We start from the raw sequence: 19,930 nt of genomic DNA, 5'->3' as shown, positions 1-19,930 counted from the left end.
AGTCTAACCCTGACAAGGTTGATATTTACACACTACAAAAGTGATGGAGTAGGTTGTCTCATCTTCTAGGGTTGTGACCTAAAGTGTAGATATGGGTGTTTACTTGAAACACTAATTGGACAAAGTTTTAGATTGTTTCAGGACTTTTGGATAGGTGGAATAGCTGAACCATTGCTTGTAAACCCTTGATAGTGATACTTAGATATCCAACTAAACTATTTTTGATATATCAATTAGTGAAATCCTTTTGCGATCAACGTTTGAGTATGTTGGAGCAATTAAGTGGGGTGTTTGGGCAAGTGATCGTTGTGATAGGATCAACCACTTTGTTAGGCAAAGAGGATATTTGTGAACATGCCCTCTTCAATGGGTAGTCAAAACTATGGATAGTGGATTTTAGAGGTTGTTAAAATCAATTTTTGCAAAATCATATATATATATATATATATATATATAATTTATTATGAAAATATTTTCAAAATAATTCCTTCTCGGGATCCATTGATGAAAGGGTATAAAATTGGGCTATGTGTTAAGGGAATGAATTCTTCCCTAAATCTTGGTGTTAGGTATTAATGACTCAGAAATCATGAAGTGCCTTATTAGGCCCAAAACCCTAATGGACATATAATTAGGTTAGGACCATTAGACTTGGGCTCATAGGGTGGTTTAGGCCCAAGTAATTAGTATTTCATACTAATAATTAAGTATTAGATGCTAATGTGCTGAAATGTTCAAATCCATAATGTTATAGGTGATTCACTCTTTAAGTAGAGTGAATTCGGTCTAGTAGGCCCAACTCACTTCAAGTGAGTGAGAGGGCCCAATAATAGTTCAATCCTATTGGCATATGGGTCCCATGTCATACAACAATGTCTTCTCTCTTATCCTTTGAGAAACTAAACACATATTGGAAGAGCTTGGAACAAAATTGCAAGACTTCTATTTAGGTGGCGTTTGATAAAACTTTTCAGAGGTTTGGTGTATAAAAAACTTACTTTTCAGACACTAGATTTGTTTGGTGTTGCGTCTGAAAACTGATATGAAATCTGTTTTTAGATCTAAAATTTTAAGTTTGTAGCCTGGCACTTAACGTGCTTAGACGTGTTTCAGATCCAACACAAAGTCGAAAATGCCCTTCTAAAAATTTAGAAATGGCACGAATTACCCCTGTTTAACCCCAAAACCTAAGAAACCTAATTCATTTGCATTTTCTCTCTTGAACAAATGAGAAGGAAGATTGTTACCTACATTTGATTTCTCTCACAAACATACGCGTCTAAAGATTGCTCCAGATTTCATGGCCGCAAACCTTCGCATCGAACGAACTGCATCTAACATTGCTTCTTGCTATATTCTTAAACTTTTAGGGGTAGCACTGCACAACTTGCGAAGCGAGTTGGATGCAATGGAGGAAAGGGGAAATGAACACTATGAATAAGGAAATCGAGCTTGTCACGAAACTTTCTCCCAATGCAGAAGGCTTGAACTTTGTTGGCTTCCATGAGTGGTGAGTCCCAGGGGCACATTGCTATGGTGACCCACAAGGGCTTCGCGTTGTTAATCCGGTCACCGCGTCACATTGTGATTATCGTCCTAGGGGTGCACTGCCGAAACCATTGATGAGCATGGTCTATGCTTTCCGATGATTGATGCATCAAAGATGTGGAATGTTTCAGGCGAGGGCGAGATGACGAGTTAAGGAATAATATAATTTTCTAAATAAATAATATTTTGAATTGAATAATTTATTTTAATCAATTATTTGAATGAGTTCATAATCCAAAAAGTTTCATAATCAATTATGTGGAACCTTCGTCGCCCAATTTCCAAACAAAAAAGTTTCATAATCCAAAACAGAGGATGAGTTCGACAAGCAGAGCTTGGAGCAAGGTTTTTTGTAGATGGAACTACGCTCTTAGATGTCTGCATCACCACACCAAGAACAATATGGGATCCTTCTCTCAGGCCAAGAAGATCTCTTCTTCCAAGGCCCCAGTGAGTATGAAGTTGATGACAGATCAACAGATGATGAAGCATTTCGAAGAATCCCTTAGAATAGTTATGTATTTGAGTTGTTGGGGTCCCAATTGAGCTCACGGTTTTATACATATATCTTTGTAAACTAAACTAAACTCTAATGGAGAATACATGTGTTACAATTTCCTTTGGATTTTACCGTTAAGTTTTATCTTACATATTCTTCCTCCCACAATCCATTCACTTTTTAAGACATTGTTTTGCATTTGTGACCAAAATTTAAGTTTTTTTTTGAATAAATTATATTTTGAATTGAATAAATTATTTTTTATTTTTTAATCAATATTATTTTGAATTCAATAAAACATTTTTAGTTTATATGAGTTTTTTGTATTAATTATAAATTATTTTAATTTTTATTATTGTTGATTAATTTAGTATTTTTTATTAGACATTAGTTGCACATTTAGTATTTAATTATTTGCTATTATTATTATTTATTAATTAATTACTGATTTTATTAATTATTTTCATCTTTATTTGGTTTTAATTATTTTAATATTATGTATTAGTTATTAAATGTTAATTCTTAATGATTAACATTATTAGTTATTAATTAGTAATTATTAGTTGTTTAATTTTAAAATTTTAACTATTAGTTATTAATGATAATTTCATTAATTTTTACTAATTATTTTTATCCTTATTAGTGTTAATTATTTCATTTTTATTAATTTTTTTTTTGTGTTTCTTATTAAGTATTAGTAAATTTTCTTAAATATTAGTTATTTTTAGTAATCATTAATTATTAGTTATTAATTTTATTAATTATTGAAATTTTATTTATTACTCATTATCAAATATTATTTTGAATTTGATAAATTATTTTATATGAAATAGTACAAATTGAGCTCAAAATTATCAAATAGTATTTTTAGGGGAAAAATAGTAAAATTAGAGAATTTCATATGTTAAAAGTTTGGTCCAACACAAACAAGCTTGAGTATTCAAAGCCTCTAAAAAATAGAAAAGCATCTATGCCTCTTTTTAGATTTTAAACACTTTTAATATCTTTTTAACTTTTTAGACTTTAGATTTCAAATTTATCAAACGCCACCTTAGACTAGAAACTTGATTAGTTTTGACTTGTCAAACTGGGCTGAATTAGTGTTCTATTTAAATCCAATCAAGAGCAATTTGATTGGGGCTTTTCTAGAGTCATTGGGGACTTAACAGAAGCCTATTGGCATATGGGTCCCATGCCATACAAGAATGTCTTCTCTCTTATCCTTTGAGAAATTAAACACATATTGGAAGAGCTTAGAACAAAAATGCAAGACTTCTATGATATATATCATGTACAAATTTATAAATTTTAAGTACTAAGATAATTATTCTATTATTACTATTTTATTTGTATAAATTTCTTGGGATTAAAATCATCATTTGATGTAAAATTGGATTTGATAGATTATTTATTTTATTTAATTATAAAATACTAATTTTAAATATTATTATTTTTTTAATTTTTGGTTGAAATTGTTAATCATATATGTATTGATTGTTTGAATAAACACAAAGTAAAATTTATTTTATTTCATTAAATAACACAAAAATGTGACATGGCTTAGTTGATTAAAATTGTATTAAGAGATTTAGTACTATCATTAATTGATCAGGATTCAAGTCACTCTACAAATGTTAATAAATTCTTTTTAGTAGAAAACATTGGGATCAAGGGGGTTTTACGGATGGAATGGGTCGGAACAGGTTTTCGATAGGATGGATTTGGGAAATTGAGAAAAAAAAGTTAGTCGAATTTATGACAAACATGAATTTGGGGGTATATAGGCGGTTTTGAAAATGGATAGGGTAATTTTCAAAAGTACCCTACCCTATCCGTTGTCATTCCCAAGTCCAAATAATCATCGGATCCAGAACCATTATAAGCTTATAGTCGCTCAGTCCGGATCCGTTGGACAGAGTCGACAGACCGATCCATTGACACCCTTCTCGCCACTTGGAACTCTTGCTATGTTTGGTGTGAAGGAAAAGGTAGGGAACACGTGTACATATCATCTACGTTACACGCGATGGGATTTTAAAAAATTACGAACACGTGTACATATCATCTACGTTACACGTGGGGGGCGGGTAAATTCGATTTGAAAGATAAAATATCACTCACGCGCTGGAAAGGAGAGACGTTGGGGGCGTAGGGGCAAAATAACTGGCGAGTGGCGACTGGAAGGAGGAAATCTCTGAAGTTTTCACCGGCGACGATCGTTCCCGCAGGTGATAACATATATTTTTTCTCTTTCCCTTTTTTCTCCTACTTTGAATTTTTCATGGCCAAAACTCGAAGCACTTCGGCCATTTTGTTCCATGAACAGAGTTCGGCTTCCAAACTTGTTCCCCTTCCTCCTTTTCTCTAACATTTTCTTCCAATTTTTCAGGTTGGGTCGACCTCATTCACCGTTTACCTCTGTGACTTCACGGGCCAAACCCATTTTTCCAAAGGTAATAACATACCGATTGTTATGGGTAGTTTTCCTCATAAATTTTCTTTTCTCCACCAACGTAGCATGCTTTGTTTTAGTATATGGGTATAGATTCCTAACTTTTTTTTTCTCATTCTCTTCCCTTTTAACGTTTCCATCTTACTCGCGTTCACGCTCAAGCAATGCCTCTGACCATGAATTTCGCCACTAAACCCATGATTCATAAAATTGGTGTGGCGTGTTTTGACTTTTGATTCTGTCTTTGCTATTTTTACTGTCTGAATCTTCTGCACTGTTTCATCTTCTGACTTGATAATGCATACAAGTTTGCTTCTAGTTGTTGTTTGTTAGACCGGCTTGCATTCAAGCTGTTCTAATCTTTCAATCAGTTTTAGGGACAATAAACATTTCTGGGTTTGTCTGCTGGTTGGATAAATTTCAGACTCCATAAGCCAGACAGAAAAACAGAAAAAACTTAGTCAAATTAATTATCACAGAACCACTGTAACTTCAATGTTGGCACTAAATACTGACTTACCATGTTCTTTTTGAGAACACTTCTTGGAGCAGCCAGCCGTTCTGTGAACCGTCCAAGTTAGAGACAAGATGGGCAATATAATCAGGTCATTTCTTTCAGCATTCAGCAATGCTGTCAATGATATGTTTCGAGCTCCGGTCGACTTCCTCACTGGAAAGTCTTGCAGGTGCGAAATCACTGCAATTCTTCATCCCATTAGGACTAGAACTGCCACCCATACTTTCTGTATTATAATTTATTTAGATATGGAATATTTTCATTTTGTTTTTTTTCAATCTTTGCTGAGTTGACTAAGATAGTTCTTTGCCTTTGATTGTCATTCAGCACAGTTTGTGGATCAACATGGGATCTCATCTGTTACATCGAGAACTTCTGCATTGCCAACCTACTCAAGATGCTTATGGTGTTGGCTCTGTTTTACATTGGTGAGTTCTAGATGGTTGGCTATATTATCCAATAACAAATCCAGGGTCCCCATTAAGTAGTTCCAAAGGCACTGTCTGTTTGCAGTGTGCATGAGAGTGCAAATGGGGTTAAGTGTAAATTCTGGTGTGCAACTCAGGCCGGGTTGCAACTTGGGTCAGGTTGGGTTGGAAATTTGTTAAATTTTCAATGGTCCTTTTTAAAGCAGAAAAATTCAATAGGCCTGAACCCTAACTCAAGCCCGATGTAGTTGAAATTCTTTAAAATTGGCAACCTGATATGCAGTCCTAATTGGTTCAGATCAAGGTCAATCCTAACTAGCCCAACATATTAAAACCTCAATTCTGACTTAAAAAAAAAGGTAAAAAAACCTAAATCCTAACCTGATCTTCAGATTGCTGTACTCATTCCTAGCCCAACCTGATCAGAAATCACATCCTCTGTGCCCTTAGTACAGATAATTTTCTGTACCAGACCAATAGCAATCTGTCATACCAGCCTGCTCTTCCTATTTCAAAATTAAATTGATTTTTTAAATGGTGTGGCAGATTGCTAATGTTCTGGTACAGAGGATGTGAACTCACCTGACCATGAGGTCACGTTGGCCAGGTTGGGTTCTTATTGGACCCTTCCCAACCAAATTTACAAACATTGTCAAGAGTACACACCATCATACTCTTTCAAACACCATTTTGTATGAAAATGATACATAGACATCATACTATGGTAATATTTTACAATAAACAAAAACTTGTATCGATTTTTTCTTTTTGGTATACATGTATCTATTACTATATAAAGTGGATACTTGCCTTTGAGTTCTGTATACGTTATAAAAGTTAAATCCAAATACAATATATCATATATGGTTAATGCATACTTGCAGACGTGCATAACACATGCTCTTACACTAGTTATACTGACATAATGAACAAGAATATGATTACAAGCGTAGTACACTTGGTTGGTTTGGGTTGCCTAAGGCATCAACCCAAACCAACCCTATTATTTTGGGCTCAGTTACGGGTTGGCTTTGGGTTGGCCCAACCATGTTGCAACCCTACTCCCATCCCTTTTCTTTATGGTATTGGTGCACTAATGCTGGTATAAAGATGTATAATCTACTAAATGGGGTCCTTAGATTTCTCCAAATTTCAAAACATTAACAGATGACTCCCCCCCTCCACGTGCAGTTCTTTTGTTCCTCTATCTGCTATACAAAATGGGTATCTGTAGCTGTGTTGGAAGGAGCCTTTGCAAAATGACTTGGGCATTCTGTGTCACCTGCTTCTCAGCATGGGAGTATGGATGCACATTCTTGTGGGTTAAGCTTAGAAGGATTAAACGGATGAATGAAGAGCATATTAGGGACATTGAAGAGGAGTATAATTCAAGTGGTTATGAACTTGAAGATGAAAGCATATCCTATCATGTACCAAGGGGCATTGAAGTTAGGAGGACACTATCTCATCGGTCCAGGGAACACAGAAGACTGCAGTTGCAAAGGTCACTGCGGCCAAGGAGCCACCGGATAAGTGTTGGGATCAGCAGAGGTTCAGATTACATGAGTTCTAGAAACACAGTTAAGCATGACAGACATGTTAGCACAGTTCAAAACATTAAGGTCACTCGAACATCAAAGTTCGTTCAGAAAGGCACCAATCTTCGGCACCGAGACTACCGGAGGAGGAGATGGCGATGAGGGACTGATGAAGAGAAATCTAGTGTCCAAGCTCATTTTGCACCCTACAAACAGAGAATCAGTCATTGTAAGTCTCACTAGTTAACTGTTAAAACTTTAAAGGTCCAGCATACTACACAAACCAAAGAAGGCTATAAGGTTTCTACATGTAAATATCTACGTTGGAAAGTGGAAACTCCTGGCCTTGGCAAGGTCAGGGCTGAAGTGTTAGGCACAGGCCCGGCCCACAAATTTCTAGGCCTGTTGCGGGCCTGGGCCGGGCTAGGCTAGAAATGATCACCTCTAGTTGTAACCCTTAAGCTTCATTTAGATGCCCAACAAGAGGGAGTGAAATAAATTTCTTAAATTTTGTTGAAGATATCTTGAAAGTGACTTTTGATTAGCACAAGAAATTGGGAATAGCCCATAAAAGAAATTCCTGCATTCCAAATATCTTTTTCTAAATGAAATCTATGTTTTTCTTGTAGTTTTAATAAAATGTAAGAGATTGAAAGTGAACTGCTAAATAAATGGCTGGTCCCTCTAACACCTAATTTTTTAATTTCTTTTCTTTTGCCTATCATGCATGTAATTCAAGATATTTTCTTTTCTTGATTTATAATTTTCATTCACTTTCAGTCTGAATCCTCTAATTAATTGTTTGTCAAATGTGTTTCCATGAGCACATGAATGGTGGACCTTCCTTGAGAAGAGATACCCCAGAGCTCCTTCCTAGATTCCACATGTTTTAGCAAAAATACAGAAGTTTTTTTTTTTTTTTTTTTTTTTTTTTTTTAATTTTTTGGCTAAATTGGTTCTAATTCACTGCTATTGATTTGCACCTTCAATGACCATGCCAATGGTTGACAAACCGGTGTTGGGTTGCCGTCCTGTAGTTTGGTGGCGAAAGTGCAGAAATCACCTGTAAAAGAGCAGAAGGCAAGGGCCAAGAAGTCACTACCGTTTTCCCAGAGAGGAGATAATGAAGATGATAAGAGGGGGGCCATTATAGAAATTTAATGTTCTTGGCCCGGCCCAACAACCTATCTGATTGCACGGCTCAGTCATAATTTGAAATTCATGTCCATGTAAAGCTTGTTGATCTCAGTACTGGATAATAAGGCAAGACTTCCCATTATAATTAAAATGTCCAACACCTGAACGCAAGCAGAACAATTCATTTAGCGGGTTTTGTTCTTGGAAACTATTGGTACCAAAATCAATCCAATTCACTGATTGAAAAGGCTCATAAACAAGAGCTGACTTTTTTGGGCAAATTGCTGAAACTTCCCCTGGAGTTTCTGACCATTGCTGAAACCTTCCTGAAAGTTTGACAATTGCAATTACTTCTGTTAAACTTTTTGACACAGTTGCAAGTAGATCCCCTTTGTTAAAATCCTCTAACAAGAGGCACAAAAATATCCAAAATACTCATGCAGTTATTATTGGGGCTGGTTTCTACCGAGAATATAATACATATTTTATGAATAAAAATAGAGTTTAAAGTTGCAATTTTACCTTTGAGCAATTGTAATCGAGAAAGGCTTTGACCAATAAAAACTTTAATGAATTGGTTACTACTTATATTTTTTAATGGGTTTGAAGTTTTTTTCTTATTTTATATTTCAAGTTACAAACCATAATTAAAAAAGCCTATCATTTCTGTAACTTGCATCTGTGTGTGCCTGTGACCTTTTGAGGGAGAGAGAGATTTATTTGTCCATTCTAATTTCTCTTATTTCTCCTTTTGATTTACAAAAGGAAAGCATGGGCGGTATCTTGTGGAGGGTAGCATGGGCCCAGAAGAGCTGAAAGGGAGGGGACATTTTGGTGTATTTAATGTGTGCATGTGAGTCATCTTTTAGTTTGTTTTACAAAACAAACGTTTATGTTGAGTTAATGGAGGGACCTTAATTGATGGATTGAAGGGGCTTCAAACAGAGACATGGGCCAATTAAGGTAGGTGAGACATCACTGGTTAGAGAAATTATGAGGATTGGAGAAACATTTTATTTGAGTTCTACCACAAGTGTTGCATGAGTTATTCATGCTAACCATTTCCTCAACTTTTCAAATAAAATATTATAATCATGAAAAATCTTTGGTAAAAAATCTATATTTATATCTATATTAATATAAGAAGTATGGTTTTAAAATTGCCATTGACGTAAGACGGTTGAATTGTTCGGCTTGGGAACTGGTCTGGTCATCAGTTCTATTTTGGCCTTGAACTGCTATTTTGTAAAATACTATTGAAATGGTCAAAGAATCATCAATTAGGATGGTTTAACTGTTAAACCGTTTTCAGTTAATAGTTCTCAAGTTGCCTTCAAGACAATTCAAAATTTTAAATTAGAAATTAAGAAATAAAAAAATTACATATCCCATAATCTTGTTCGATTATTCCCAATGGCTAAAACTAATTAATTAGGGTTTTTAGTTTTTGCCAATTTGATTTTGAGTTTTATTTATTTTTTCTAATAATAGGGAAGAAACTGTGAATCTATAAATGAAGAGATCCAAAGATCAATTCAAGAGATCAGATGAGAGAGGTGAGAGAGATCAGCCAGAGATATGCAAATGATGCTAGTATGATTTGGGATCTAAGATTTAGAGAGACGAGAGAGATTTAAGAATAGAGCAAGCAGTGCTCTTCTTCTTCTTCTTCTTCTTCTTCTTCTTCTTCTTCTTCTTCTTCAAGGTAAACAAGTGCTGAAACAAGAGAGGAAGAACATGGCAACAACTGCCATCAGTGCTTCCTTTTTTGTTCTTAGCTTTAACTAGCCATGTACCCTTCTCAAAGCTTTACTATATGTTCTTCTTAACCTATATTCTAATCTATTGGTTAGGATGCAAAATGCACTATATTTTAAATCTAACCATTTTGACATACTCAAATTGGGCAGTTGAACAACTGACATAGAAATTGGAGGCCAAAACAGTTTCTTTTCTAGGTCGATTTTTAAAACCTTGAATAAAAGTGTGAGTAACTCCACAAGGCTTTTAGACTTTTTTCTTGACTAAAATACCTATTTTTTGTGTTTCTTCTCTCTTTATTGTAAGGACAGAAATTGTAATTTGGTTAATACTTTTCAATCCCATATTTGTAAAATTAATTCTTTGTTCACTCAGCTCCCATTCCTCGATTGTGAAAGCTACGGGTTTGATTCCACCATAGATAATTTATTACATATTTTTGTTCCTCCTAATACTCTCTTCATTTTATTCACAGATGGTGGAACCTTATCTCCGAACCTTAGTTCTTTTGGTGATATTTGTTTTTCTATCACTCTCTTGTCTATGTGCTTTTGGTGGTCATTTTCAAAGCAATGGGATTGCAAAAGAAGCTGAACTCATGGCTCTCTTTTAAGGACTCCAGTTTATCCTTTGCCATAACCACGACGTAGTTTTGATCTATTCGAACTCATTGATGTTGATAAATGCCTTGAATAATCGAGATTACATCTCCGCCTCACAATGTCCCATAGCACATCCCCGCTGTGTATTAGGAACATCTCCTGATGATGACATCATTGGTTCTGTTACTATTATTGGGAGACGTTCTCAATACACGGTGGGGATGTGCTGTGGGGCGGAGATGTGAACTCTGAATAATCTTTCTAGCTTTCCTTGCCTTGTCATTTTTTGTTATCTCAATACCAAACCCTTATATACCAGTTATCTTTTTTAAACTTTTGTTCTGTTAACAGACCTTTTAATGTTTTAGCTCATAAGCTGGCTCAAAGTGCAAAAACTTATCCTTCTGATTCTTTTTTTTTTTTTTTGGCATTTGATCATCATCCAACTTAGTTACCAAATGTATTGAACTTTATATCTTTCTCCTTTTTATAATACAATTTCTTTGCCTATAAAGAAGTCCTATATTTAAGGCATTATCTCCTTTTCTCTCTCATTGAATCATACAATTAAGGTATTTTTGTTTCCCATCATTAAGTTCTATTAATCATGTTCATGAACACTAATTCTTATAGTATAATACTTATACTTTTAAAATTGACCCAAAAATAAAAATGGTTTTTCAAGGTGGTAAGTGAGCAATTAAACCATTTGCATTAAATTGGTGAATCCATGAAGTCATAATTAAATACTGAAAAATTAAAATAAACCAAGAAAAAAAACAATTTTCTTTGTTTAAGTGGTGGGTCAATGGATCAACCATGATGTCATAGTTAAACAGTAAATTAAAAGAATAGAAAAATACATGAACTATAAAAAACATAAAATAATGAAAAAATTAGACACAACTCGAATATTATACACTAATCATATTAAACAAAGATAAGTATGATAAGAAAGAAAAACTATTATTGGTGTAATGAAATCCAAAAATTAAAATCAATATGAAAATGAAACATTTTCCAATCTAGGTGGTGGGTCAATGGTCAAACCTTACAGGTCAAATGGATTAACACATGATGTTTTAATTAAATTATAAATATTTAAGAGATAGGAACACAAAAATATGAAAAATGTACAGATTTTTATATGCAATATCTACCTATCTATATCTATACTACAACAAAAGTAGGAGTGGACTTTGAGTTTTCTTGGGTTTTTCTTTACCAAAATACCCTTATTTTGGAATTTGGCCCCTCTGTAGTAGGAAATGTGATTTAGAGTGCCACTTTTAGTTCACTCTATTTCTTTTTTTCCTTTTTTTTTTGTTTCTTACTATTGAATTCCACCTATTTCTAATAAAAAATATTTAATTAAATCTACAACAAATAATTTTACCAATATAAACCTATGTATTTAAAACCATTTCACAAATGAAATTGTTTTTCCCTCTAGATAGTAGGCTAACAATTCAACCATCTGAGTCCAATGGCTTAGTTGATGATGTCATAATTAGATAAAATTAAAATAGAAATACAAAAAAAATATAAGAAAATACATAAAAATTTGGGCACATCTCTAATATTATATATTCAATATATTAAACAAAACTTAGTATGATAAGTAAGAAACATATTTATTAATGGGATAAATAGAATACAACATTTAAAACTAACAAGGAAAGGGAACCAATTTTCTGTGTACGTGGCTTGCCAATGGTACAACAAGCTGAAGGAGTTAATTCATGATGTCATAATTAAATAATATTTTTAAAAGAGATATAATAAAAAATAAAAAAATATAGTAAAAATGGGGACATCTCTATTATCATATATATCATATCAAAACAAAAAATTGGTATCATAAGCAATAATTATTTTTATTAATGATAAAAATAAAATACAAAATTTAAAAGGAATAAAAAATAAAATTAGTTTTTTTGGCTAGTAGGTTATTGATTCAACCATCTAAGTTAAATGGTTCAAGTCATGATGTCATAATTAAATAATAAAATAAAAAAAGATAGAAATACAAAAAATATAGAAATTTTGTAGAAAAATTTGTGCACATTTCACATTTTATATATTCATCATATTAAACAAATTTAGTGTGATAACTGATAAGCAAGGATTACTTTTAACAATGAGGAAAATACAACACAAATTTAAAAAATCACTAGGAAACAAAATCGTTACATTCCGGTGATGGGTCAACAACTCAACAATCTAGGTTAACCTATGATGTCATAGTTAAATAATAAAACTTAAATAGATAAAAATACAACAAGTTATAGAGAAAACATAAAAAAAATTAAAGAAAAACCATGAAGCATGCCTAATATTATACATTTATCATAATATACAAAAATGAGTGTGATAAATATTGGTGACGGAAATGAGTAAATTTTTTAAAATTGACAGAAAAATAAAACCATTTTTTGTGTTAGGTCAAATGGGTGAAAATTTAGAAATTTTATAAAAATACATTTAGAGGCATCTAGATAATATTATTGTTATTATAACTATTATTATTATTTGAAATTATCACGTATAGCACATGTGCAATTTTACTAGTCTATTAAAAATGAATAATAAAATTTGTTACACAAACCGATCTTCGGGTCTTAATGGAAAAAAATGGAAAACCCTGTAGAGAAGAGGCCCATTCTTTACCACACTTTTTGTGAAATTTATCTGTTTTTTTTTTTATTTTTTTTATTTTCCTTTTAATTTGACTAATTTGTTATTTTCCAGATTTTCTGTCACCCACATTTCTCTGCCCACTAGGTAGGAGAGGTTTCAGAGCCAAAAATAGATGGCAAAAACTAAGCCATTCAGTTCTAACACATAGTCGACAAATAAGGACGGCCATACCTTGTTAGTTCAAGTAATGCCCTTTATAAGTGTCATTCTGGGTAATCTTACACAGAAGATTATCAATTTATCACTTTCATTTCTTACAAGTTAGAGAGCTAGAAAGAGATGGCCAACAGAAGACTTGTTCTTGCACTGCTCTTCATCTATCTGTTGATGCTGCTACTTCTTTGTGCAACTCCAATCAGTGCCTACAATTGTTTCCAGAATTGCTTTAATGGCTGCATCAAAATTGATACAGAAAAGCATTGCATAAAGGACTGCACCATGAGCTGCAGGAATAAGGCATAAGGATAGCAGCATAGAAGAAACAACAAGTTTTGAAACCCAAGAAAATAAATCCTTGATGACCATGGGATGGCACCGATTGAGGCCTTCCAACTGTGAATCAACTGTGTGGCAGGATGTTTGGCTGTCCAAGTGACAAACCCAGAGATGATCATATTTGGCTTCCATTTTGTTCTTTTTCCATTTTGTACAACAATTTCAACCACCCATGTAAATTTCCTTGTTTTTTGCTTAATCAATTGTAGTTACAGTCATTTTTTGTTTGAATTGTAATGATGTCTCATGTAAAAATAGCCACATGTCTGAAGAAGTCGTATAGGCTGCCATGTGTCGCGCTGTTAATGTGGGTTGTTCTGGGCGGAATAGGATCTGCTTCTCACACATGGGCGTCTCACAGACAAATCCACCGTGCATTGGAAACATTTCTGTGAATAATAACTTATAAGTACGGGAGATGTTCCCAATGCATGGTAGGATGTGCATGTAAGGAACAGATCCGGTCTCGTTCTGTACTAGGCCATGGGTCGTGTCAGCAAGACCTACTCTATCATGCCATGTCGTCCCGGTCCATGGGCCTCAAAATCCAAGCCTGGCATGGCCCAGGGATATGGGCTGGGCCGCACGCCCAGTTGCTACAATGACTAGCCCATATGATGCTAGGCCCACTTTACAGCTCTATAATTCTATATTATACGTTTCAATTTATTTTGCCGCATATCCCATCCAAAATATGCAAAATAGATATTGTGGGTTTCATAAGATTGCTAGTTTATGGTTGTGTTTAGTATCATTGCCATTTCAGGCTGAAACGTTTTGAGTAGTGTGGATGGTGTAAGTTTTAATGGTTAAAGGAGAAACCTGTTTGGATAACACTTAATGTTTAATCTCAACAATGCTGATTAGGCATTTATAATAGATATGTATTTGGCATGTCCTATTTAATATTGAAGTGTTTAAAGTAAGGTTCAAAATATCGATACGTATTAGTCAATATGTATCATGCCGGGAGTTTCCCGATACGCCCCTATAAAGGTTATATCGGGTCAGACCATGGTTCAGAAGGTAGCTGGGACTTAAACCAAATCCTCTGAATCGATTTTGAAAAAAAAAAACACTGATACAGGTCGATACATCAATCACACTTTCAATATGCCAATCTAATTGGCAAGAATTTTCCAAATCCAAGATTTTATCAAATTTTATTTTTCTCCCATGTAAACACCAATCACGTTGAAGTGTTGTATGATACGTGATGCACCATATCAATTCATCACCATGCCACATCCAATGACAGGTAAGTGCGATATCAGCTAAAACTAAAACATTTTGAGATGCAAAGACTATTGGGGGAAACCTTAATTTGATGTTTCCTCCAATGCCCCCTCGTTTCAATTTTCAGACAAAACCTTTTTTTTTTTATTATTATTATTATTTTGAGTTAAAGCAATCTCAACTAAATAAAAAGTTTCCATTGCAATTCAAAACGCCTAGGTGGGGTTGATTTGGCAGGGTTTCAGTTGGAAACAGCAATGGTACGAAACATACCCTATGTATAATTGATTCTGATGCCACCAAAAATTCAACTTTGAAAGACAGAAACGTTGGAAAAGGGGAGAGGAGTTGGTGTCTCTTAAGACCTTAAATTTAGTTATTTTCGAATTTTGAAAATTTTATTGGTCAAGTTTGAGAGTGCTTAAAAATAAGTGCTTATTTGGGCCACAACAACACCAATAAATATTTATTGGTGTTTGGGAAATAAGCCCAAAATAAATTTTTATTTAAAAAATAAGGGCTTATTTTTTAAACCCAAATTTTCAAATTTTTAAGTGCTGATACAATAAGCACTTGTTCAAATTTTTTTTTTTCTTTCAAAATTATCCCTAGTTGAATTTTAAAATACCACTTATAAAACTATCCCTAGTTGAATTTTATAAATGCATTTTCGCAAAACTGTTTTCGTAAAAACACTTCCATAAAAAGTATTTTCGTAAAAACACTTCTATAAAAATGCTTTCGTAAAAGTACTTCCATAAAAATGTTTTTATAAAAATACTTTCACAAAATTATTTTTATAAAATTGTTTTTGTAAAATTTAAAAAATATGACTGACAAAATAGTCATAAATACTTATTTAAATGCTTTTGCAATGCATGAGAATGCATTATGATACCCGTACACGATTTCATGGGTGAGCACGTATCCATGTGTCTTGTCTGCTGTGGCTGTTGCAACTTGGGTCAGGTTGGGTTGGGAATATGTTGAGTTTTCAAATGGTCCTTTCGAAAAAATATTCAATGGGCCTGGGCCCCAGCCTCAACTCAATTTGCAGTCGTAGTTGATTCAGATTGAGGTCAACCCTAACCAGCCTGATATATTAAAACCTAACCTGATCTTAAGACTGATCTACTCATCCCTAGTCCAACATGATCATGAAGGTCGTGGTTGGGTTGGGTTCTTGGACCCTTCCCAATCAAAGTTTCAAAATTCAAACCAAAGAAAGTTATAATGATTCTACATGTACACATCTTAGGCTGGAAACCCCTGGTATTGGGCACAGGCCCAGCCCACAAATTTCTGGACCTGATGCGGGCTGGGCCAGGCCAGGCCAGACTAGAAATGTTCACCCCTAGTAAAGTCATGAAAATGACTTTTGGTTAGCACAAGAAATTAGGAATAGCCCATAAAAAAAGTTTCTGCATTCCAAATATCTTTTTCTAAATGAAATCTTTATTTTTCTTGTAGTTTTAATAAAATGCAAGAGATTGAAAGTGAAATGCTAAATAAATAAATGGCTGGTCCCTTCAACACCTTTTTTTTTTTTTTATTTCTTTTCTTTTGCCTATCATGCATGAAATTCAAGATATTTTCTTTTCCTGATATATAATTTCCTTTTACTTTCAGTCTGAATCCCCTAATTAATTGTTTGTCAAATGTGTTCCCATGGGTACAAGAATGGTGGACCTTTCTTGGGAAGAGAAACCTCAGAGAACCTTAATTCCATGAGAGGATTCCATAAACATCTACAGTGTTTTCAAACAGAACCTTGACATCGAAGGCCTCCATTTGAGCACGCCACATGAAGACAAAGCCTTTAGCTTTCAGTGCAGTTTCAAGACAATATCAGGGATTGCGTAAGCTGCAGAAAATATGAGATCATAAGAAAGAGATGTGATTGATTGTTTGATAGTCATCCAGCTTGGTTAATATAAATACATTATCAATTGATGATGTTGAGCATTTCAAATGACGACAGCTTATAACTATCCTCTGATGTCATTTCTGAACTCGGCCAAATGAATTCAACTTGGCTGGATTTCTGGTGGGCTCTGGGCTATAATTTGTCTAACTTAGCCACTTAGAAACCCTGAATTTTATTTGGGAGGACTAGACTCCACCTGTTTCAGATAAATAATACACAAGTTTTTTTTTTTTTTTTTTTCTTGGTTAAGTTGGTCCAAATCGTCTGCTATTGACTTAAACCTTCAATGGCCATAAGCCCATAACCAGTTGTGGGTTTCCATCCTGTCGGTGTCGGCCGCCGGCTGCAAAAGTTGTGAAGAATTCACTGGCAAAATAGCTACAGGCAAGGGCCAAGGAGTCACTATCAGGTTCTTCCAGAGAGGAGATGATAAAAGGAGGGGGACCATGATAGAAATTTAATGTTCTTGATCTGGCCCAACAGCCTATCTGATTGCACGGCTCAGCCATAACTTTGAAATGTATGTTCATGATTTCATGTAAAGCTTGTCTGATCTCAGTAGTGGATAATAAGGCAAGACTTCTCTCCCATTATAGCTGAAATGTGGAACACATGAATGCAAGTAGAGCTACTCATTCAGTGGGTCTCATCCTTGGGAATTATTAGTGCCAAAATCAATCGAATTCCGTGGTTGAAAGCCCCAGAAATGAGACCTGATTGGGCTCAGAAATCTCGTGGATGATAAGTCTAAATTTGTATATCTGTCTTGTATGACTATGGGCAAGCCACATTCGACATGACTAACCAAATTTGTGCCATTCATAAAAAAAGTAAAATTGAAAATATCTAAGAAGTTAAATAAAATAGAAATCTTGGGAACAAATGTTATAATAACCGTTACTAATAAAAGAATTTCCTAATTAAATCCCATACAATCTGCGTGATAATAAATAAACAACAGAAAAGATAAATCGTGTTGGGTTTCTTTTAGTAGTTTATGTTTTTTTATTGTATGGATTTGAAGTTTTCTCCTTATTTTATATTTCAAAAGTGTAAGTGATATATTTTGCCTTGTGAGAATCTCTCTCTCTCTCTTAAATTAGTATTTATTTCTCTTTTGGTTTACAAAATGAAAGCAAGGGCCCAGAGGAGGTGAACGGAGGGGACATTTTGATGTAGTTAATGCGTGCATGTGAGTCATCTTTTGTTTGTTTCACAAAACCAAACAAACGTGTATGTTGGGGTCATGGAGAGGGGCCTTAATTGATGGGAAGCCGGAGACTTGTGATAATTAATCAAGTTAGGGTAGGTGAGACATATATTACTTGCTAATTAATGAGGATACGCAGGAGAAACATTTTATTTGGGTTTTCTATCAAAGTGTTGAATGATTTATACATGATAATCATTTCTTCAACTTTTCAAAGAGAGACGATTAATATGACCATGAAATATCTTCCGTGGAAAGAAATCCACATTAATAGATGCATTGAACTTTTGATAAGTTTTTTTTTTAGAAGATATTTTCGTAGTTCTGACAATCAATAGATGCATTGAACTTTTGATATGAGATCTAGGCAGTTTAAAGATGATTTGACAGACATGCGTCTTTCTATGCATCGTTTCGGATATTTCCGCATGAGATTAAAATGTAAAAGATGTGAGAAACTTTATTTGAAACTTCCCAAAATTAATTCAAAATGGGCTTTGCACATCTCTTGGCAGCTAAATCTTTCTGGTTTATAAACAGCCGAAAAACTACACAAAAAGACACGCCAAATGATGCTAATGTTTCCCAAATAAGACTTATTCTGAACACACTCTAGCCTCTGTGGACTAACCATCAAGTAAAGATGTATCTGATAAATGATGAAGGCCATAGCTGTATGAAAAGACCAACCATTAAGACAATATGCTTAGATGATGAAGAGAAGAGATCTCAAGATAGATGGAAGAATTATGGGTTCGTGTTTAATTTTTATTTTAATGACCTTTCTTTTTGAATAAAGGCTTAGCCACCATTTATATTTTAACCATGCATATGCATATGATAGATAGAAGCTTCCACCTAATATATTACTTAAACCTAAGCATTATCTTAATGGGTTGGGTACATGAATCCTATTCTACCATTTTGTTTTGAAAATTATTAAATTTAGAAAACTACTTAAATGTTTAAATTCCGAATAGGTCACCTGTTAAAATAAACATCAAAACTGTTAATTATGTTATTAAATTCTTTTATAATTTCATTTTTACCACTGTTCTTCCTTCCTTTCCTCTCTTAACCAAATGAACGCGAGTGACCGAATCAAACGTCTCCCAACACAACGACACTAGCAACAACAATAGAGAAGAACTAGACCAAACTCCCAATAATCATAACTTGAAGAGACCACAGGCGCCACAAAGCCATAATTGAAATAATTTCTGTCAACAGTAGTCAATAATTTACCCAAAATTTCCTGTTATCTCCATTTTATAGCTTTTAATTTACATGATATGTTTCGAAAATTTAAAGACGAATTTTCAAAATCATGAACAGTAATTTCTTGGGGAGATTAGAAAAAATAAAGATGATTTTTCTTTTGTGATTTCTATGAAGGAAATCAGAAATATTGTGATATTTTAATAGCAGACATTTTCAGCCTAAATTCGCTTAGAAACCCAAATTTGAAAACCTATCTCTGTTTCACTATGGTGACCTAAGGAAAGGTCATGAGATTCACAGTAAGGAAAATAGGGAATTAAGGTGAGATTCACAGCAAGGAAAAATGTGAGATTCACAGAAAGAATATGGCATGTTTTGAAAATATAATGAACAGTTAAGGTTATTTTTGTCTTTTACATTTTATCTGTTATATATAAGTAGGTTTTAAAAGTTTAATATATATTTAAATAGTTTCCTAAATATACAGGGTATATACAAGTAATTAATCTTTAAAAGAAATAAAATCAAGCCATCTAATCACAAAAAAAAAAAAAAAAATCCTAAGAAATGTAGTTTAAAAGGGTTTTCAAATAAAAACCCTATCAAGGGGTAGTTGCCAAGGATGTCGATGGCATTCGAAAATCCAACTTTGAATTCAA

General features: G+C 33.8%; 1 protein-coding gene across 3 annotated transcripts; it reads left to right on the top strand.

Moving 5' to 3' along the window:
* The first annotated feature begins 4,145 nt into the window (after positions 1-4,145).
* On the top strand, positions 4,146-7,856 carry LOC148851940 (uncharacterized). 3 transcript variants are annotated; one of them, XR_016099652.1, is made up of 6 exons: positions 4,146-4,275; positions 4,437-4,500; positions 5,052-5,185; positions 5,344-5,444; positions 6,636-7,211; positions 7,807-7,856. XR_016099652.1 is itself a non-coding variant. In XM_088946905.1 (5 exons), the coding sequence occupies exons 3-5, from the start codon at positions 5,128-5,130 to the stop codon at positions 7,142-7,144; spliced, it is 663 nt and encodes a 220-aa protein (XP_088803031.1). In that variant the 5' UTR covers positions 4,146-4,275; positions 4,437-4,500; positions 5,052-5,127; the 3' UTR covers positions 7,145-7,583. The 3 variants fall into 3 exon arrangements, 2 of the variants coding, with proteins under 2 accessions (XP_088803031.1, XP_088803030.1); XM_088946905.1 differs by lacking the exon at positions 7,807-7,856 and having other exon boundaries at positions 5,349-5,444; positions 6,636-7,583; XM_088946904.1 differs by lacking the exon at positions 7,807-7,856 and having other exon boundaries at positions 6,636-7,583.
* Positions 7,857-19,930: the final 12,074 nt, after the last annotated feature.

Source organism: Nelumbo lutea, chromosome 5, assembly GCF_056320005.1.
Source record: "Nelumbo lutea isolate HS-2025 chromosome 5, American lotus-T2T, whole genome shotgun sequence".
Classification (NCBI taxonomy): domain Eukaryota; kingdom Viridiplantae; phylum Streptophyta; class Magnoliopsida; order Proteales; family Nelumbonaceae; genus Nelumbo; species Nelumbo lutea.
This window is presented reverse-complemented; position numbering and strand designations above follow the sequence as displayed.